Below are 21,209 nucleotides of genomic sequence, written 5' to 3' on the forward strand. Positions count from 1 at the left end.
ATCCCAAGGGCATCAGCGGTCAGTCTCAGGGCTGTGGTTGGAGCCGTGAGCCGGCTGTGTCAGAGGAGGCTTGGCTTAAGTGTACATGAACCTGTCAGAGCAGAATCCCAGGGTCACCTGCAGAAGAGAGGTGACACTTGAAATTCAGTGCCTGCTCCCTCTCCCCTCGGGAAGTCTAAAGGAATGTAATGTTTAAACTTGGGATGGTAAAACAGAGTGGGTGTGGTTTAGGCAAGGCTACGTCTGCCCTGGGTGAGAGGTCCAGACAGACCCGAAGTCTGATTCCAGGGTGATGTCTGGGCGAGTGGCTCAACCCCTGAGCTGTTTCCAGCTACACAGTGAGAAATAAACTCACCAAATAAGATTCCCTCAAGCGCTCTGCCAGCTCCTGTGTGTGCCCACCAATTACCGAGGACCAGAGAAAATAGGGTGGGCATGTGGCTGGTGAGAGGAGAGGGTGGGGGCCGCAAGGGGATGACTATTATGGGAGGTGATAAGAGCTGTATCTGTACGCCATGGCTAAGCAGTGACAATGCCGAGAGGTGTAAATGCCAGGGTGGGCGATGAGAAGCAAGGAGATTGGGGGGAAAGCCAGGGTTAGAAGTGGAGTGTCCCTGCCCTGTGTGTCATGCTCCTGAGGGCTCAGCATGACAAGCAGGTCCTCACATACGCTTCCCCTTTGGGGCGCAGGGGGTTCACAGAGCCAGCAGGCAGCAGTGCCATCTTTGAGCAGGTTCTGTCACAGCCACAGTGTGCAGTGTTTCAGGGAAGCACCCAGGGTCCAGGGGTTGGTCTGCACCCCCCTCCTCCTGTGTACTCATCTCTCCCATGAGATGGTTGACTCCCTTTGGAGAAGGGAATTATCTTTTTTAAAATTATTATTATTGATTTCAGAGGAAGGAAGAGGGAGAGAGAGAGAAACATCAATGATGAGAGAGAATCATTGATCGGCTGCCTCCTGCGCCCCACACTGGGGATCGAGCCCACAACCTGGGCATGTGCCCTGACTGGGACTAGAACCGTGACTTCCTGGTTCATAGGTCGATGCTCAACCATTGAGCCACCGTGGCTGGGCCAGGTAATTATCTTTTGTTTCCCCCCCTAGTGCCCAGCATAGTGCTCTGTACATTATTGTGTAGTAAACATTTAAGCCAAAGCAAGTGTCTTTTCCTGGAGCGCAGCTTCTTTGCTCATAAAGCGATGCCGCGGACCCAGAAGTTACTGGCCCTCTGGTTGGGAGGGGGCAGGGCTGAGTGGGAGTGGGCAGTGCTATAGGACTGCTGCTTCCGGCCACAGGAAAACCGCTAAAAACTGTAAGAGGATTAAACAGGGCAGTGTAGTTATTCCCACCTTGTAGTTGAAGACAGTGAAGTTCCAGGACGTCACCCGGCTGGTACATGGACTCCTGGTCCAGTGCTCACTCCCCTGACCCGGAGATCTGCCGCCTCCTGCCCAGCTGATGGCCAGGCTCTCCGCAGCAGGGGAGGTGGGGGGGCGGGGGGGCGTCCCCTTTTCCCACCGACGTTCTACTTCCCCATCCCAGGCGCCTGCCCTGGTTTCTGGCGATGAGCGGACAGAGCTGGGCAGAGCCCCGGGGGAGGGAGTTCCTCTGGTACCTGGCACTTGGCGGGGCGCTAACGCCTTTGCGACAGGGGAGGCGGCATCCTCGCCCCCAGTTTTGCCCTCATGAAGCGAGGCTTCGAGGTGAAATCATCCCTCGTTGGGCGAAAGCGGGTGGGAGTGGAGAAGGAGGGCCAGGTCCTTCGCATGAGGAAGCGGAGGCCACTGGGGCGGGTGTGCAGCTTGTGGCGGCCCCTGACCTGGACCTGGGAGCAGGGCTGATGGGGCGGGGCGGGCACTGGGGGGCGGGCTCCGGCAGGCCCCGCCCCCAGGGGCGCCGGTTTAAAAGCTGGGAAGGCGCCGGGAGCCTGGAGCCGCGGTGGAAGCTTGCAGCTCCGCGGTGCGGCCAGGCCACGATGGCCCTGCGGGCGGAGGGCGCTCGGTGGCTCGGCGGCGTCCTGCTCTTCGCTCTGCTCGCTGCCAGCGCCGCCTCACTCAGCTGGGACCTCCGGGAGCCCCGCAGCCGGGCCGGCAAAATCCGCGTGCACCCGCGGGGCAACCTCTGGGCCACCGGTAAGTCCCTGGGACCCGGGCAAGCGCCCCTCACCAGCATGCTCTCATCCCCTTTTCCTTCTCTGGCCGCCCCTCAGCCACAGACATCAGTGCCTGGGCTGGTGGGGACCCTGGAACTCCTCTAATTAAATGGGGAACGAGACCCAGGCAGGTGAGAGAGTGGCCGAGATCACTCAGCTAGTGTCCAACAAGGCTGAGCTGGGTGCTCCATCTGCCTCAGAGCTCTGCCCCTTCTTCTGTTTAAACAAGACCTACCGACTCTGCTAACTTGTGTCTTCTCCCTGCACCTCCTCCGTCCAGAAACCTCCTCATTGTCCACTTCCAAGCAGGCAGCACAACTGGCTGGGTTGGCCCTGGCCCTGGCCCATCCCGCCTTCCAGCTGCGCCATCCTCTCCACCCCCTCCACCTGTTCAGGAAAAGTTGAGACACAGGCTTTGCCACCACAAGGGTCTTTACGGCTCCTTGGTGAGGAGTGTATTCCTTCCATGAGAACTAAAAGGTGGGAGAGATGGGAGCTTCCCCACTGTGATAGGATCCTTGCTCCCTCACTTCCTTGTGTCGAAGCACCTCTTTTTTTTTTTTTATCGGAACCTCTTTTCTAGGTCACTTCATGGGCAAGAAGAGCCTGGCGCCCCCCGGCTCATCCCTACTGGAGACAGGTCCCCATGCCTCCCTGGGGGACCAGAGACTGCAGCTGAGTCATGATCTGCTCAGGATCCTCCTGCTGAAGAAAGCTCTGGGCATGAGCCCCGGCGGCCCAGCACCTCACACCCAGGTGAGCCAGCCCCCACCACTGGCCCAGGAGAGGCTTAGCCAGGGCTGCCCCTGGGTCCAGCCTTGGGATTAGGGTGTGCCTGCCCAACCAGGTGTCATGGGCCCCAGAAATCCAGGGATTCCAGGCTCTCTTTGTGATCCAGAGCTCAAAGGGAGAGGACTCTAAAGAAAGGAAGGTGACGCCCTAGCTGGTTTGGCTCAATGGATAGAGTGTCAGCCTGCGGACTGAAGGGTCCCAGGTTCGATTCCAGTCAAGAGAACATGCCTGGGTTGTGGGCTCCATCCCCAGTAGGGGGCGTGCAGGAGGCAGCCTATCAATGATTCTCTCTCATCACTGATGTTTCTATCTCTCTCTCTCTTCCTCTCTGAAGTCAATAAAAATGTTTTTTAGAAGAAAAATAAAAGAAGGTGAAGATATCAAAAGAAAGGAAAAAATTTTTAAAATAAGAAAGAAAGCTAAATAATTAAGGAAGAGAGAGAGAGAGAGAGAGAGAGAGAGAGAGAGAGAGAGGAAACTGACCTTCCCAGCAAACCCTAGGGAATAAGAAGTAGGGGGAGAAGTTTCCCCTCCGATTGCCCAGTCTGAGGTCACAGCCTAGGATTATCCAGCCTCTTGCAGCTGGACCTTCCGCTCACAGTCCAGACAGACTTATCCCCACCCCCCCTGTCCACCCTTGCTGTGCCCTGAATATGCTTGTGGCTAGAGTTGGGACACGAGGCCCACAGAGAGGGAGATAAGACTCAGTTAGCAGCCGAGACAGAGTCCCACCCCTGTTCACCTTGACCAGTGCTCTTCCCAGACTGTCTCCTGCCTCAGTGGCCTATGGCAGGGTTTCCCAGCCTCAGCACACTTTTTTTTTTAAAATATATTTTATTGAATTTTTACAGAGAGAAAGGGAGAGGGATAGAGAGTTAGAAACATCGATGCGAGATAAACATCGATCAGCTGCCTCCTGCACACTCCCTACTGGGGATATGCCCACAACCAAGGTACATGCCCTTGACCGGAATTGAACCTGGGACCCTTGAGTCCACAGGCTGATGCTCTATCCACTGAGCCAAACCGGTTAGGGCGCCTCAGCATACTATTGACAGAATGTCTGGACTGTGGGGGCTGTCCTGTGCATCACAGGAAGTTTAGCAGCATCCCTGGTCTCTGTCCACCAGAGCATCCCCCACCTCCCTAACTGTGATAACCAAAAATGCCTTCAGATATTGCCACAGGTGCTCTAGCAAAGGGAAATGAGGGGGGGTTAAAATCACCCTTGGTTGACCAAGCCAGCCTTAGTCTGTAGCCATTCCCTGCCCCTGGGGTGGTCCCTGTCCCACACCACCTTCCCGGGTACGGTGTGCTGTGTGTGGAAGGCAGAGTGAGTGGTAGGGGTGGGTTCTGGTGACAGTGTGCTAGATTCAAAACCTAGCTCTTAGTAGCTGTGTGACCTTAGAAATGTCACTTAACCTCTCTACGCCTCATCTTTCTCACCCATAAAATGGGGATAATAGTGCCATTTCCTGTTAAATGAGACCCTATCATTTGCTCAGCATGACGCCAGGCACATAGAAAGTGCTTAGTAAATGGGAGCTAGATGGTCTGAGAACCCTGGCAGCGCCTGTTGCTGACTCACCTTTGTTTTTAATATATTTCTATTGATTTCAGAGAGGAAGGGAGAGGGAGAGGTAGAAACATCAATGATGAGAGAGAATCATTGATCGGTTGCCTCCTACACAACCCACACTGGGGATTGGGTCTGCAACCCGGCATGTGCCCTGACAAGGAATCGAACTGTGACCTCCTGGTTCATAGGTTGACACTCAACCACTGAGCCACACTGGCTGGGCCTGGCTCACCTTTGAATCCCCCACTGCCGAGCGTATAAAGTGTACATTTTGAAAGAAGGGAGGGGCATGCCCTAGAGAAGGTGCAGCTGTGATTCTGCTGATGCACAGACCCACCTGCCCCTGGGGGCCTTGGGCTGGCTACTCTGAAGGGAGACGATGTTACCTCTGGGGCCATTGGTCTAGGCGGCCTGAAACGAGCAGACCAACTAGAGAATCTCGGAGGAAGCAGTACCTAGCCCTGGGGACGGGCTTCAGAAGTGAGGTGTCAGGGAGTGAAAACATTAACACTGGCAGAGGGCCAGCCACCCTACTTGGAATTTACTTCCATGGTCTCCCTTGAATGTCATGACCACTCTGAGGTTTGGGCTGTTAATGTGAGAAAATCACCCTTCTTCTGGTGCTGAGGGGAGAGGGAGGGTGGGGGCTGCCTGCCTCAGACGAGAGTCGGTCCCTGTCTGACTCTGTGGATGCCTAGCACTTAGGAATGGCAGAATGCCCTATTATTGGCTCCCTGTGCCCAGGTCAGCTCTTCTGTGTTCCCCTTCAGTATAGGAGGCTGCTGGTGCAAACGCTGCAGAAGTGATGCCATTAATGAGGAAGACACAGCGTGGCTTAGACTGTGCCCACCCCGGGAAGGTGCTGAAGGGGACCCTGGTAGTGGCCCCATCTGGATGTAAATTCTGGGCTCAAATCTCTGTTACTCCATTACTGTGATTTCTGGTCGGGTCACCAGGAATATCACCAGTGCAGACACAACTTACGTTCCTGCTGTATTTCTTGCTTCCCTGTTGAAGTTGTGAATAAAACCCTGCTCTTTACATAGAATGTCTGGTCCTCTCCTTCCATTGTGTTTGAGGGGATAGGGTGGGGGGAAGGGGGCTGGAGATGGGGTTGGTTCCAAAATGCCCAGAACACTCCATGGTACCAGCCTGGCACTGACTTAGGACACCTCACTAGCTCATTCAGCAAACAGGTGCTCCACACCTGCTGTACACCAGGTCCTGTGCCAGGCAATTGGTTCTACTGTCCTCTCTGCCACCTACTGGCACAAGCAAGCCTCTCGAGTTTCCTCACCCATAAAAGGCAGCTGCCTACACTATACCTACATTACCCGGGGCTTTGCTTACCCCGTTCATTTCATGCTCACGCCAAGCTTTGAGGGGAGCCCCCAGCGCCCACAAGAGTGGGCCAGCTGGGATCCAGACCCTGCTGCCCTCTCTCACTCTTCTCTGGCGTTCCGTAGGATTGCCAAAGTTAGCAAAACATAAAGGACACCCAGTTAAATTCGAATTTCAGATAAGCAATCCTTTTTTTCGTATAAGATGGCCTAATATTGCATGGACATACAAGAAAAAGTGTTCCGTTGTTTAACCTAAAATTCGAATTTAACCGGCCGTCCTGTATCTTATCTGGCCTTGGTCCTCTGATCTGCAAATACCCGGTCGTAAAACGAACGATATTTAGTCCCTCAGGCCCGGGCCGGAGCTGATAACCCGGGAATTCCTGATTCTACATACTTTCGCCGGGAGAAGCCCTAACCTAGCAGAGCAAGGGTACAGCTGGGTCAGTGGAGGCGCTCGGGCAACTCTAGCCCCGCCCCTGGCGTGAGGCCACGCCCCCTGCGTCGGAGCAGGACGCGCCCTCTCCTCGCGAGAAGGCCCCTCCCGCCCGGAAGGTTCTGAAGCGGAAGTGGGGTGGCGGAAGTGAGCTACCTGAGCGACAGTTGCCATGGAGTCCGCGGAAGACTGGCTGGTGGAATCCTTGCGCTTGTACGTCGTGTGGACCTGGGACCGGGCTTTCGGGACTGAGCTGGCGGGGCGGGCGGGCGCGAGGCGCAGCGCGTGGGGAATCCAGGTCTGGGCCGGGCGGGTGATGCCTGCGGGCGGGGCGGGCGGGACCGCACGAGGACTCCGCCTGGGCCTCGGATCCCGCTTCTGGGAGATGGCACATCCCCGCGGGCGCAGAGTTGTGCAGGGTAATAAGTGACCAGTTACTTTGCACCAGCCTCTGAATTGAACCCCAGATTAATTGTCTCAGGGGTTCTTTTTTAATATTTTCTTATTGATTTCAGAGAGGAAGGCAGAGGGAGAGGGAGAGATGGAAACACCAATGATGAGAGAGAATCATTGATCGGCTGCCTTCTGCACGCCCCCTACTGGGGGATAGAGCCCACAACCTGGGCATGTGCCCTTGACCAGAATGGAACCCAGGACCCTTCAGTCCGCAGGCCTCCATTCCGTCCACAGAGCCAAACCGGCTCCAGTGGTCGGCAAACTCAGTAGTCAACAGAGCCAAATATCAACAGTACTTCTTCAAAATAGACTCTTCCAGGCTGAAAACCGACTTCTGCGCATGGGCCACCAAGTTTCAATCGCACTGTACGTGGGCGCCCACATGTGGTATTTTGTGGAAGAGCCACAGTCAAGGGGCCAAAAAGCCGCATGTGGCTCTCGAGCGGCAGTTTGCTGACCATGGGCTAGTCTCATGGATTCTTCACATCAACCCGGCGAAGGCTGGGTTCTCGGGGAGGTCCGTGTTACAGATGAGGACCGAGGCTCAGGGTTATTGTGACTGGCCTGGTTCCGGTCACACAGGGAGCAGAATGTGTAACAAGACTTGATTCCATGTTTGCCTGACTCCAGAGCCTGGGCCTCCAGCCACCAAGCCGTGATGCCCCTCGGAGTTCTTGAACAGCTGCCAAGTGCCAGGCACCGTGTGACATTGTGTCTCTCTCCTGCAGGTACCAGGATTTCCATGCATTCGACCTCCCAGGAGCCACTCGAGTCCTTGAATGGATTGGTGACAAAGGTGAGGAGATGGAATCCCACTCAGGCTGGGACTCCAGAGCTCAGCCCAGAGGGATCCAGCCCACTTATCTGAGGGCCCCTTGAGCAATTTTGTGCTCCATGCAAGTTCTAGATCTCTTACATCCCCCAGTACAAGTCTGAGTATCAATGGGTTTGGCGGAGTTTCTAGAGCCAGCCATGGTCCACAGTCTTTCTAGCAGTTTGTCACAGCTACTTCTGCTTCTTTTTTCCAGGAGTTTTTGTTGCTGGCTATGAAAAGTTGAAAAAAAATGAAATTCTTCACCTGACGTTACCCCCCCGACTTTCTGTAAAAGAAAACCAGGTAATTTGAAATATAAATGCGGAGTATATGTGTCTGCTTTTAGTCATTTATTAAACCTTTATGGAGCTCCTGTTGTCTACCAGCTATTGTCCTGGATACTAGAAAGAGAGCGAGAGAGAGAGAAACCCTGGGCCTGCCCTTCTAGTCTAATAGAGGGAGGCAAATATTCACATGGATAAGTACTAAGGAACCTCCTGTGATTACAGAGGGTTACTAGAGGAAGAAGTCCATTTTAGTTTATCAAAATTAGATACCTGGGGCCATTAGGATATAGAGGGTGGATGAAACCCTTAGAATGGTTAAGAATGAATGTGTGTAATGTATCCTATACAATCAAAGGCTAATATGCAAATCGACCGAACAGCTGAACAGCTGGTCGCTATGACACACACTGACCACCAGGGGGCAGATGCTCAATGCAGGAGCTGCCCCAGGGAGCACACTGCTCAGCCAGAAGCCGGGCTCATGGCTGGTGAGCGCAGTTGTGGTGGGAGCCTCTCCACCTCCAGCAGCGCTAAGGATATGAGACATCCCTCGAGGGCTCCCGGACTGTGAGAGGGCACAGGCCAGTCTGAGGGACCCCCACCCTGAGTGCACGAATTTTATGCACCAGGCCTTTAGTAAGAAATAAGAGGGGAAGGTGGCTAAAGACAGAACTTCAGAGGATACATTTAAGGAATGGGCAGAGGAAAATGAACTCACAAGGAATACAGTGGGGCCTTGACTTACGAGTGTTCCAACTAACGAGTTTTTTGAGATACCAGCTGTCTCTTGGCCGATTTTTTGCATTGAGTTGATAGAGTAATTTGAGTTAACGAGCTCCTTAACGAGCTTGGTCTCGGAACGAATTAAACTCGTAAGTCAAGGCCCCACTGTACTAGGAAGGAATAATCTGTAAAGTAGGAGGAGTCTCAGAAAAGGTCAGTGTTTCAAGCCAAGAGAAGAGAATATGACAAAAGAAAAGAGTTGGTAGCCACCTGGTGTTGCCCTGGGGAGATTTCCGACATAGCGCTCTTGATCACCCCACCCCACCACTCAGGTTTGAGCCAGGAGCCCCCCAGACTGGGCCTTTATGAGAGACCTGATTTACATCCCACCTCACCCCTGGGTTTTCCTCTTGTGCCACTTCCTTTTTCCCTGCCTCCAGTTCCTCACATGGAGATAGTAGTCCAGTGGCTAAGAGCATGGACTGGTAGACAGACTTAGGTACAAATTCACAACATAATCCCCTCTGTGATCTTCAAAAATTGTTTAAATTCCCCAGGCCTTACTTTTGACATTTTATTTTTTTTAAAGGATGGTGTTTGTTGTTGTTTTATTTTATTTTATTTTTTATTGATTTCAGAGAGAGGAAGGGAGAGGGAGAGAGAGGTAGAATCATCAATGATGAGAGAGAATCGTTGATTGGCTACCTGGGAATTGAACCCAGAACCCAGGCATGCGCCCTGAACCAGAATTGAATCCGGGACCCTTCAGCCCTCAGGCTGATGCTCTAGCCACTGAGCCACACCGGCTAGGGCTATTTTTGACATTTTAGAGTAGGGTTAATTATAGTACCTACTTCTAGAATTCAATGTGATAAAGTATGTAAAGCACTAAACACAGTGCCTGGTACGGTAAATGCTGGATAATTGGTAGTTGTTATATTTTTATTACTAGAAGAACCCACTTGATTTCCAATGGAAGGTGGCATGAGAAATGGAGATATGTTAGTTGGCTGATACCTTCCACCTTTATTAAAAAATTAATTTTAGCCCAGCTAGCATACGGTCAGGGCATATGCCCAGTTGCAGACTCAATCCCCAGTGTGGGGTGTGTATGAGGCAGCTAATCAATGATTCTCTCTCATCATTGATGTTTCTATCTTTCTCTCCCTCTCCCTTCTTCTCTGAAATCGATAAAAATATATTTTTTAAAAAATTAATTTTAGAGAGGAAGGGAGAGAGAGAAACATCAATTTGTTGTTTCACTTATTGATACACTCATTGGTTGACTTTTTTTTTAATGTATTTTTATTGATTTCAGAGAGGAAGGGAAAGGGAGAGAGAGAGAAACATCAATGATGAGAGAGAATCATGGATCGGCTGCCTCCTGCCCCACACTGGGGACCAAGCCCATAACCCAGGCATGTGCCCTTGACTGGAATCGAACCCAGGACCCTTCCATCCACAGGCCAACGCTCTATCCACTGAGCCAAACCAGCTAGGGCTGATTGATTCTTTTTTTTTTTTTTTAATATATTTTATTGAATTTTTACAGAGAGGAAGGGAGAGAGATAGAGAGTTAGAAACATCGATGGGAGAGAAACATCGATCAGCCGCCTCCCGCACATCTTCCACTGGGGATGTGCCCGCAACCCAGGTACATGCCCTTGACCGGAATCGAACCTGGGACCCTTCAGTCCGCAGGGTGACGCTCTATCCACTAAGCCAAACCGGTTTCGGCTGATTGATTCTTATATGTGCTCTGACCAGGGATTGAATTCACAACCTCAGCATATTGGGATGATGCTCTAACCAACTGAGCTACCCAGCCAGGGCTCTAGCTTTTTTTGATGAAGCTGTTAAACCTTGTGACTCCCGGGAATGGAGAAGGCCGGGAATGTAACACTTGTGTTAGAACGAAAGGGGCTGGGGAAAGGGTAGCAGAAGGGTTTTGGACGTGCAGGAAAGAAAGGAAGCTGTCCATGTAAGCAGCTGAGACCAACGGACAAATAGCAGCACACAAGGCGCTGCAGGGAGGAGCATCTGTTGCCAGCAGAGCTGCCTCCATGGCCTCCTGCCAGGCTGGTATCGGGCTTCTTACCTAGAGTGAGTCTGAAAGGTCCCTTTGGAGAGCAGGCTCTATCTGATTGGCCACCCTTCCGTATTTCAGGGCTTATTCCCAGAAAGAGATTTCAAGGTCTGCCACGGAGGATTTTCAGACAGGTCTATCTTTGATCTGAAGCACGTGCCAGACACCAGGTATGGTCAGCTCGGTTACTCAGACCCTCCATTCAGGATGGAGTGGCTGGAAATGTCAAGGGTATTCTGCCTCTTTATCACCGCACCGCCCCTGACCCCTGAGCACCTGGATACATGTGAGCGCGCGCGCACATACACAGAAATCTGGGATACAAAGAACCTATTGTTTGGCGGCTTCGTGGTCCCTCTGCAGACCTTCAGTGACTATAACCCACAGATCTCCAGAGCTGCTCCAATTAGATAGAGAATAGGAAGATGCTCTTGGTTTCTCAGAGAGCTGATGGTGGGTGGCGGGGCGAATGGCTCCATTGGCAGATGCTGAAAGTCTGGGTCGGCTGTGTGTTCAGGCTCCATGCTGGTGTCCTGTCTGGGACACTTCATGCCACATGGAAGCCTGGGCTCAGTCCCATGACTCTCATGACCGTGGGCCTGTCCCTAAAGTGGAGTGAGCCTGCTCTTCCTCTGTTAAGTGAGGGTAACGGGACAGTCCTTCCTCCAGTGAGCTTTCCTGAGGTGGGCGTGTAGGAATCTCAAGCTGAGTGGGCTGGAGAGCGGAAAGGCTGGGGGGGGGATGTGGGTGAGCTCACTGTCTGAATGGAGGTCTCCTATCCCTCCTAAATAGGTTGCTGGTGACCAGTGGCCTTCCAGGGTGTTACCTGCAGGTGTGGCAGATCGCAGAGGACAGTGGTGAGTGAATTTGACATGGTGCAGGTTGACACCTCCATCCCCTAATCCGAGTCAATTAAGCAATAGACTCAGGCCTGGCCAGCGTGGCTCAGTGATTGAGCATCAACCTATGAGCCAGGAGGTCACGGTTCAATTCCTGATGAGGGCACATGCCCGGGTTGTGGGCTCAAATCCCCATAGGGATGAGAGAGAATCATTGATTGGTTGCCTCCTGCATGTCCCCTACTGGGGATCGAGCCCGAAACCCAGGCATGTGCCCTGGGCCGGAATCGAACCAGGGACCCTTCAGTCTGTGGGCCAACGCTCTATCCACTAAGCCAAAATGGCTAGGGCTACTGTTGTTGTTTTTTTAATAAATATTTTTATTAATGTCAGAGAGAAAGGGAGAGGGAGAGAGAGGTAGAAACATCAATGAGAGAGAATCGTTGGTCAGCTGCCTCTGCTGGGGATAAGAACCTGCAACCCGGGCATTGGCCCTGGACCAGAATTGAACCTGGGACCCTTCCATCTGCAGGCCGACTCTATCCACTGAGCCAAATCGGTTAGGGCCATATTTGTTTTCTTAATAGTGTCCTTTGAAACATAAAAGTGTTAGATTTTGATGAGGTCTAATTTATCACTGTTTTTTGTTAGGGACTATGCTTTTCATGTCATATCTAAGAAATCTTTATTTAACTCATAAATTTTCCCATGTTTTATTTTTCCCAAAAGGAAGTTCTGTTTTTTTTTTCTCTTCAATATTTAAATCTATGATCTCTTTCAAGTTAACTTTTGTGTATGGTGTGAGGTAAGGATCTCAGTTGATCTTTTTGCATGTGGATATCCCGCTGTTCCATCACCATTTGTCAAAATGCCTAACCTTTCTCCATTGATTTGCCTTAGTGCCTTCATTGAAAATCAATTGACCATAATCTAAGCATTTACTTCTGGACTCTCAGTTCTGTTCCATTGATCTTTATATCTGCCCTTATGCCAGTAACTTGTAGTTTGCCCAAAAGTAGACTGTGAGGGGCCACAGTGGTTTAAAGATGAGAGAGATGGAGTATTACCAACCATTAGGAGGCACCTTTTGTCCTGCCAGTGCCTGGGGTCCCAGGTACCTTGTAGAACCTGTAGCCCAGGCCCAGGGGAGCTGATGAGCCCAGGCTGCTCTGATACTCGTGTGGGATTAGGAAATCAGATAAGAGTTATCTTCCCTAGATATTAGTGCAGAATATTCTGGAGCCTGGGGAAGGCTGGCCAGCTGTTTTCCTGGAAACTTAAAAGCATAGTGTTATTTGGGTGAATTTTCCAGGATCCAGTCTTGACCCACAGCTTTGGTGTCTCAAACCTGATTTTATCAGCACGTCTAAAACAGTTCCAATCTGTTTATAGGAGCAGAAGCACTCATCAGACTCACATGACTGCCATATAAACCAGAAAGCAATTTTATTAGTTTACTAGAGGCCCGATGCACGAAATTTGTGCAAGAATAGGCCTTTCTACCCTGACCAGTTTGGCTCAGTGGATAGAGCGTCGGCCTGCGGACTGAAAGGTCCCAGGTTCTATTCCGGTCAAGGGCATGTACCTTGGTTGTGGGCACATCCCCAGTAGGAGGTGTGCAGGAGGCAGCTGATCAATGTTTCTCTCTCATTGATGTTTCTATCTCTCTATCCTTCTCCCTTCCTTTCTGTAAAAAAATCAATAAAATATATTAAAAAAAAAAAAAAAGAATAGGCCTTCCTTCTCCCGGCTGCAGGCACCAGCTTCCCTCTGGAACCCGGGACTCGGGCTTCCTTCCAACCGCCAGCAGGCACCCGAGACCCAGACTTCCCTCTGGCTGCCGACAGGCACCTGGGACCCGGGCTTCCCTTGTAGCCCCGGCTTCCTCCCGAAGGACGTCGGTCTAATTAGCATATTATGCTTTTATTATTATAGATAATGAAAAAATAAGTATCCCTTAAATATGGAATATTTCAAGCCCTTCTTCTTGCTTGTGGAAGACCTAACCTGGTCAGAGGTGTCATGATAAAGGTGACCGTCACCGGAGGAGTCAGCTCAGAGGCTTCCCGAGTGTGTGTTCGTGGCTCTCAGGCAGAAAGTATGAAACTTGTGAAGGCAGCTGCCCAGGCTCCTGCTGTCCATGCTCCTGGACAGTGCCCGAGGCCCTCTCTCAGTTCTGGGGCTGTGGGAACCACTGAGCTGCATAAATAAATATCCAAAGGTCTCAGCTGAATGTCACTTTGAAGTTAGATGTTCAGTCTGGTGTGGCGCCCTCTGTCCCGGACAGGCCTCAGCATTTCCTTTGACCCCTTGGCTGGGCAGCCCTTCCCGTGGATCCCACTTCAGAGCTGTTCATGCATGTGCTCAGTCATGCGGTCTGGGCACCGTTCTGACTCCTCAAGGATGTGTCTGCCTCTGCTCTCACCTGCTCTGTGTTGGATTAATCTTCAGACACAACTGTCTTTCGTCGCCAAGCTCTTGGAGATGCCTGCCTGTGTCTTTTGCTTTGATTTGTAGCAGCTTCTCTTTGCAGTTCGGGGCTGGTTTGGTCCGTGTGGTGTGGATTCCCTAGAGGAGGGCATTTTACTAGAGAGAGAGGAGGAGGAAGCCTGCGTATTCACTGTGATTGTAGAGCAGCTCTCTCATCAGGAGCCTCCAAAGCCTGTGTTTTCCACTGCCTCTTTGAAATACGTCTTTGAAGGCTTCCCCTCAGCCTCCTCCCCGCCCCCCGTCAGGAGACAAATCACATGTGAGAGCCATCCCCTGGCGCAGAGCAGCAGGTCCTGGGAGCCTGGTACAGGCTCCTCGGAGTCTGTGGAGAGGGAAGAGGGAGCTGCTCAGGGTGGCCTGGGAGAGGCGGGAGGCTCTGCTGGGGCCGGTTTGGATCACAGCCTCATTGGCTCTGCGTCTCCGACACAGACTCTGGTCCTGAGGCTCCGCTGTTGTCTGCGTGAACCTCCGCCGCTCCTGTACCGGGAGCAGGTGAGGTGAGCAAGTCTGGATTCAGGGCTCTGAGAGCCCCCGGGCTTGGGGAGCAGTAGGCACTCAGCTCCTCGCATTCTCGTCAGCCCACCCTGGTCCTTTGTGCGCTCCTGGCTTGTGAACCGTCCGGAGGGGCCTTGCTCACGTGCTTGCTGCTGCATAAGTTATGTTAGTTCATGTTCCTCACCCATTCTGTTCACAGGCTGACTTTTACCTCCTTCAGAATTTAAACAATACATACGTCTCCCTTTTCTTCAGGGATTGTGGGAACCAAATAATGAGTCCCCTCTTGGAGCAGGAAAGTAATTGGTGCGGTAGACAGCTTGTTCTGAACCACGTCATAAATGGCTCCTGTTAAGGGAAGCCTCAGTTGTAGATGCAGAGACGAGAGCCTGCCTGTCCACTAAGCAGGCTGAGACAAACAAAACTAAAATTTGATTCCACTGGAGGTCAAGTGTCTTTCCTGTTCAGTGTAAAAAAGACATAGACTTTTTTGTCTAGTTTGTGTTTGAAGACAATGACATTTGCCTTGTGACCTTTACCTGCAAGGTTTCAGGAAAGTGCCGAGGTTGTATAATAAGTTTTTTAAGAAATAATGGTAGTTCATGAATTCTGTTCCTGTCATTTTCTTCACTTAAAGTGTAAGTGACACCATCAGTGGATTCTTTCCTTTTATTTGTACTCCACAAAAGTATAAAAAGCCAGAACTGCTTTGGGGGCTTTTGAGATGGTGTCTGAGATTCATTATCTCCCATTTGCAAAACAGTTCATAAGACAATTTATAAAGAAATTAAAGTGCGCCCTGGCTGGTTTGGCTCAGTGAATAGAGTGTTGGCCTATGGACTGAAGGGTCCCAGGTTCGATTCCGGTCAAGGGCACATGCCTGGGTTGCTTGTTCGATCCTCAGTAGGGGGCGTGCAGGAGGCAGCCGATCAATGATTCTCTCTTATCATTGATGTTTCTATCTCTCTTTCCTTCTCCCTTCCTCTCTGAAATCAATAAAAATATATTTAATTAATAAATAAATAAATAAAAAATAAAAAAAGAAATTAAAGTGCTTCTGACAGTTTCAAAATGTAAATGTAACACAGAGTGTTTATGATGCCACATCCTCTCTAGCCAGCTGTCAGTTCCCTTTCTTCCTTGACCTTCTAGCTGTACAGGGGAAGACCGCTGGCTGGCTTGCACCAGGTTATGTTTCAAACCTTCACTAACATTCTGGACTTTCACCTCTTCCACTTGCCCCTAGATGTCATTGAAGCTGTCCGCACCATTGCTGTGCATGAGAAAGAGGGGAGTCTCTGGCCGAGGATCGCCATCTTCTCGTCAGTGGCACCTGGAGTCCTCCACGGGGCGCGGCTCAGCGGCCTGAAGGTTGTGGATCTGGAATCCCAGAAGGTCACGTACACCTCAGGTACGGACAGCGCAGTTTGCCCCTAGGCTGCCGCGTTAGAACTGAATCCAACCCTGTGTGCCAAATGTTGCGGACACAAGATGAATGAAAGGCAAGCCCCGACCTCTAGCGGCTCCCATTCTAGGATTGGAGGAGGCAGTCCTGGGACCAGCACCCACCAGTGGATAGAATGCCAAAATGAACAGGAGAGCTCCAGCCAGTTTGGCTCAGTGAATAGAGCGTTGGCCTGCGGACTGGAGGGTCCTGGGTTCAATTAAGGTTGGGGGCACATGCCTGGGTTGCGGGCTCGATCCCTAGTGGGGAACATGCAGGAGGCAGCCAATTAATGATTCTCATCATTGATGTTTCTCTCTCCTTCTCCCTTCCTCTCTGAAATCAGTAAAAATATATTTTTAAAAAAATGAACAGGATGCCAAACCGGTTTGGCTCAGTGGATAGAGCATCGGCCTGCGGACTGAAAGGTCCCGGGTTCGATTCCTGTCAAGGGCATGTACCTTGGTTGCGGGCACATCCCCAGTGGGAGGTGTGCAGGAGGCAGCTGGTTGATGTTTCTCTCTCATCAATGTTTCTAACTCTCTATCCCTCTCCCTTCCTCTCTGTAAAAAATCAATAAAAATATATTTTTAAAAAATGACCAGGAGAGGGGAGACGTGGTTTATTCTGCGTGGGTTTGGGGCTGCTTCCCAGAGGAAGGGACTTGTGACCAGCCAGCCCTGCCAGATTGCCAGACCCATGTGACTCCAGCAGCTTTTCTCTTTCGCTCTCTGTCTTCCAGGTGTCAGTGACAGTGAGGAGCTGAGTAGCCTGCAGGTCCTGGACGCGGACACCTTTGCCTTCTGCTGCACCTCGGGCCGGCTGGGGCTTGTTGACACCCGCCAGAAGTGGGCGCCAACAGAGAATGTCAGCCCCAGCCCCGGGGCTGGTGGAGGGAGGTGGTGTGCAGAAGTCAGGGGCCAGGGCCCTGGGCCCAGCATTGCCAGCCTGTGCTCAGATGGGCTGCTCTGTCTTCTTGACCCTCGGGACCTCGGCCATCCTGTGCGCTCTGTGCGGTGTCCAGTGTCCACACCCAGCCCTGACCCAGAGCTGCTGCGAGTGACCTGGGCTCCAGGCCTGGACAGCTGCTTGGCCATCTCAGGTACCGCTGAGCAGGCTTCTGCATCTGTTGTTTGAGCTTTCTCTTCCAAGGGACTATCGCATGCTCAGGAAGGAGCCTCTCGCCCCAGAAGTTAAAGTCTCTCACCGAGAATCTCCAGATTAACTCTCCAGGTTCCTCAGGGGCAGGCTCTTCCCCAACTGGCTACTCAACTTCCATACAGTGGGAGCAGGGCTTTCCCATCCTAGCAGGAATTCAGTTCTGAGGTTGGTCAAGAGCCTGCAGTTAGTAAGACACTAGGACAGCCATGGGGCTCGACCAGAAAGAGGCCATAGGATCCCAAGGGTGCCTCTTAGTCTATTTGCTTTTTGAATTATAGCAAGCCCCTAGGACAGTGATGGCGAACCTTTTGAGCTCGGCGTGTCAGCATTTTGAAAAACCCTAACTTAACTCTGGTGCCGTGTCACCTATAGAAATTTTTTGATATTTGCAACCATAGTAAAACAAAGACTTATATTTTTGATATTTATTTTATATATTTAAATGCCATTTAACAAAGAAAAATCAACCAAAAAAATGAGTTCGCGTGTCACCTCTGACACGCATGTCATAGGTTCGCCATCACTGCCCTAGGTCAACAGGCTCCTGGCCTGGCAGTATCTAGTTGAAAGACGATATTTAGTGAGAGTATCTAAAGGCCAATGGGAAGGCCCTAGCCAGTTTGGCCCAGTGGATAGAGCATCAGCCTGTGGACTGAAGGGTTTCGGGCTTGATTCCGATCAAGGGTATATGCCTGGGTTGTGAGCTCAGTCCCCAGTAGGGGGCATGCAGGAGGCAGTTGATCAGTGATTCTCATCATTGATGTTTCTGTCTCTCCCTTCCTCTCTGCAATCAATAAAAATATTAAAAATAATAATAATAAAGGCCGATGGGAAGGATCCATTAAGAGGGGGAGAGGTTGAGAGAGCAAGAAAAGATCATTGGTAATGGCAAGATCCAGAAAGAGTGCAAGAACCAAGTGTGGGGGAAGGGACTGGCTTTTAACAGGAAGACAGCAGATGGAGCTAGGTCGTGGGGGGAACATGAGAATGGTCCTCTGGCGCAGCGGTTCTCAACCTGTGGGTCGCGACCCCTTTGGGGATCGAATGACCCTTTCACAGGGGTCGCCTAAGACCATCAGAAAACACATATAATTACGTATTGTTTTTGTGATTAATCACTATGCTTTAATTATGTTCAATTTGTAACAATGAAAATACATCCTGCATATTAGATATTTACAGAACAATTCATAACAGTAGCAAAATTACAGTTATGAAGTGGGGGTCACCACAACATGAGGAATTGTATTAAAGGGTCGTGGCATTAGGAAGGTTGAGAACCACTGCCCTAGCGGCTTCGATTTTCTCCATCAGTGTGGAGATGAGGCCATCTACTGAGACCCAGATGGATTAGAATTTGGAGCAAGTGGAAAGGTTTAAAAAAGTCTTAAGCCTCAGTTTCCTGGGGGTAAGTATTAGTACCTACTTCATACAGTTGTGAGAATTAAAAGAGGGAATGTAGATCCAGGATTAACCTCAGGCCTGGCACATGATATACTATAGATTCTTGTTGTCACGTGCCCCATGGAGTTGGCAGCTGCCGGCATGTGGTCAGATGTTCCACGCCCTCGGTTGGCCATTAAGTATCTAGTTTACTATTAGGTTCCTCGTCCTATCGTTTTGGTGCCATAGAGCAAGTTATAAAAATTATTTTAGAGATTCATTGTTGCTCTTCTCATTTCTCGTTCCTCAGGTTTTGATGGGACAGTCCAGGTCTATGATGTCACGTCTCGGGATGGAACGGAGGGCCACGTAGAACCTCTCTTCACTCACAGAGGTCACGTCTTCCTAGATGACCATGGGACAGGCGCTGCTCCGCTGGTCACCACCCACACCTGGCACCCCCGCAAGCCAAGGACTTTGTTGTCGGCAGCAAGTGATGCCTCTGTGCACGTGTGGGACTGGGTGGACCTCCGTGCCTCCCGCTGACACCAGCGTCTTCCTGCCAGGCCCCTGGAAGAGGAGCTGCTGTACGCACAACAAGGGCACTGATTTAGGACTCAAGTGACCACAGTCCCTGTTTCCAGCGGGGTCGCCTTGGGCCAGTGAAGCAGCCTCTCTCAGCCTCAGTGTCTTTATTGGTAAAATGAGAAGAGTAGTGACTACCTCACAGGGTTGTTGGGGAAGTTAGAAGAAATATATGGGGAAATACCAGGTAGGATGCAGGATAGAGATTTGGTGGCTACTCTTAGATCAGACAGTTGTGGGCGACAGGATCCTGCTGCTTCCAGCAGGTGTTCAGTCCCACGGGTTTTGGGCACGAGAGACGCCTTCCTGGCCTAATGGACGGTGGGGGGCCTTCTCAAGAGCAGTGCTGACCATGCACAGTCATCCCCGGTGTCCTGACTTTACAGCCCACCCCCACGTAAGCCCAACTTTGTACAGTTGGGAGGCTGATACAACGTAGTGATTAAGACACTTGTGTTGGAGTCAGATCAGAGTGTGCATGTGTGGAAGGCTTCAGAGAGACAGGTCTGGGGCCCAGGCCCACTGCATCCTGCCCACCAGCTCTCTTGGGGCTGCTCCTGTCAACCCCTAATCAAAACTCAGAGATCCATCCAACAATACAGCTACTTTGCAATAGGACCCAAAGGTTCAGTCATGTCAGTAAAGACCAGTGAAGCCCCGTGATTCTGGCTGGCTGCTGCTGGATGACAGCTCCTCCTTGATCAGCGTAGTGCTCAGCATTTTAAGAAGTTTTCATTTAGCCCTCGCCGGTTTGGCTCAATGGATAGAGCATTGGCCTGCGGACTGAAGGGTCCCAGGTTTGATTCCGGCCAAGGGCACATGCCTGGGTTGTGGGCTCGATCCCCACTCATTTAACAGGGACCGCTCAGAGCAACCAAGGCTGTGCATTCTCTGAAGAGTCCGTGTGAACTTGGGAGGAAAACAGTAGTTCCAAGAAACAGGCAAATTCCACTTTGACACAAACAGCGAAGTACTGCACATCCCCCTCACTGCTGGCAACCCGGGTGGCTCTGTCTCTCACATTCCTCTATTTTGACTAGTCAGAACTAGGTTCCATATCTCACCTGCAGCCCCCATCTTCCGGGTTCTGCAAGTCCTCCAGCCACTGCCTCCTCTCCACTTTCTGGGTGTTTTGTCTCACCCAGATCTGGGTCCCCTGGGGCAGGACAGTCAGGTACTCTTCCAGGACTAGCAACTCCAGATCTGCTCTTTTGTACACTTCTCTGGTCTCGGCCCCTGGCAACAGAGCTCCCGGAGATGGATGAGAGTCTCCTGGGGTGCTGACGCTTCTTGAGAGTGGAAATGCCAAAAGCATTGGTCCGGGGCCACTCCCTTGAAAGGAAATTTCCTGCTCCCAGTGAGAATCTTCCAGCTTCACTATTCGAAGCTCTCCTTGTACTTGAGGAGCCTGGATTTGTTGGTCCCCAGCTACAGCCATTGTTCAGCTCCGAGAAGAACCTTATAACTGTGCTCTGAAGTCGAAACCTCTTCCTTTACCTCGTTGGGAAGCCACCGTCAGAGGGGAGCCACTCAGTAGAACTAGAACCAGAGACATACATTACAGAGTGAACCCTAGTGAAAGCCGCCAGTGTCAGTCATCCCAGCAGGACTGAGGTGAAGAAAGAGCCTTCCTGTTCTTCCCTCCCCGTGTCTTGGTGCCCGGGGGGTCTGGCCCTCTGTCACTGGGGAGGCAGCTCCAGAAGTTTGATAGGAGGGGGCAAAGGCAGGTGATCTGGTTGGAAAGTAAAGGCGTATGGAGCTGTGTTTGCATAGCAATTTGAGAAAATGCCAGGTATCCATGCTGAAGATGAGGGTGGGCTGCAGAGATAATGGGGACAATAAACTCACCCTCCCCAGCCACTGGTCCCCAGTGTAGCAAAGTGAATGTGCAGGGCCCGCACAGAGGGCGCCCAACGGAGCAGCACCTTGGAGAGCAGCACCGGGTGGCGGCGGCTGGCCCTTCAGATTCAAACCTGCAACTGCTCAGCTGCCTCGCATCTGGCTGAGTTCTCGGCTTTGGGCGCCCCGTTCAGGATTCCTCAGTCCTGGCACCATAACTCTCCCAAACAGGAAGGCTTACGGTGGTTAAGGTTACAGGCTTTAAGAGCAAAGATGATAAAAACAGGTTCACAGGGTGTTAGAG

General features: G+C 51.4%; 2 protein-coding genes across 3 annotated transcripts; both read left to right on the forward strand.

The window, feature by feature from the left end:
- The first annotated feature begins 1,353 nt into the window (after positions 1-1,353).
- Positions 1,354-5,570, forward strand: NMB (neuromedin B). 2 transcript variants are annotated; one of them, XM_081114702.1, is made up of 3 exons: positions 1,354-2,133; positions 2,737-2,909; positions 5,300-5,570. In XM_081114702.1, the coding sequence occupies exons 1-3, from the start codon at positions 1,566-1,568 to the stop codon at positions 5,459-5,461; spliced, it is 903 nt and encodes a 300-aa protein (XP_080970828.1). In that variant the 5' UTR covers positions 1,354-1,565; the 3' UTR covers positions 5,462-5,570. The 2 variants fall into 2 exon arrangements, with proteins under 2 accessions (XP_080970828.1, XP_080970827.1); XM_081114701.1 differs by having other exon boundaries at positions 1,719-2,133; positions 5,295-5,568.
- Positions 5,571-6,427: 857 nt separating this feature from the next.
- WDR73 (WD repeat domain 73) lies at positions 6,428-20,541 on the forward strand. The gene is made up of 8 exons (XM_081114768.1): positions 6,428-6,516; positions 7,488-7,555; positions 7,788-7,876; positions 10,751-10,839; positions 11,462-11,526; positions 15,740-15,904; positions 16,680-17,039; positions 18,792-20,541. Exons 1-8 carry the CDS (start codon positions 6,476-6,478, stop codon positions 19,025-19,027), a joined length of 1,113 nt encoding a protein of 370 aa, XP_080970894.1. The 5' UTR covers positions 6,428-6,475; the 3' UTR covers positions 19,028-20,541.
- The last annotated feature ends 668 nt before the right edge of the window (positions 20,542-21,209 follow it).

The sequence above is a fragment of the Myotis nattereri genome (assembly GCF_964212035.1).
Source record: "Myotis nattereri genome assembly, chromosome: 21".
Lineage (NCBI taxonomy): Eukaryota > Metazoa > Chordata > Mammalia > Chiroptera > Vespertilionidae > Myotis > Myotis nattereri.

What these genes read in the sequence shown, in the direction of transcription:
- NMB (XM_081114702.1), top strand. Translation starts at nt 1,566, where the DNA reads ATGAGCGGACAGAGCTGGGCAGAGCCCCGGGGGAGGGAGTTCCTCTGG. An exon ending in GGGCAACCTCTGGGCCACCG is followed by an intron (nt 2,134 to 2,736) that starts GTAAGTCCCTGG and finishes CCTCTTTTCTAG; the next exon opens with GTCACTTCATGGGCAAGAAG. An exon ending in GCCCAGCACCTCACACCCAG is followed by an intron (nt 2,910 to 5,299) that starts GTGAGCCAGCCC and finishes CCTTCAGTATAG; the next exon opens with GAGGCTGCTGGTGCAAACGC.
- WDR73 (XM_081114768.1), top strand. Translation starts at nt 6,476, where the DNA reads ATGGAGTCCGCGGAAGACTGGCTGGTGGAATCCTTGCGCTT. An exon ending in TGAATGGATTGGTGACAAAG is followed by an intron (nt 7,556 to 7,787) that starts GTGAGGAGATGG and finishes TCTTTTTTCCAG; the next exon opens with GAGTTTTTGTTGCTGGCTAT. An exon ending in GCAGATCGCAGAGGACAGTG is followed by an intron (nt 11,527 to 15,739) that starts GTGAGTGAATTT and finishes ACTTGCCCCTAG; the next exon opens with ATGTCATTGAAGCTGTCCGC.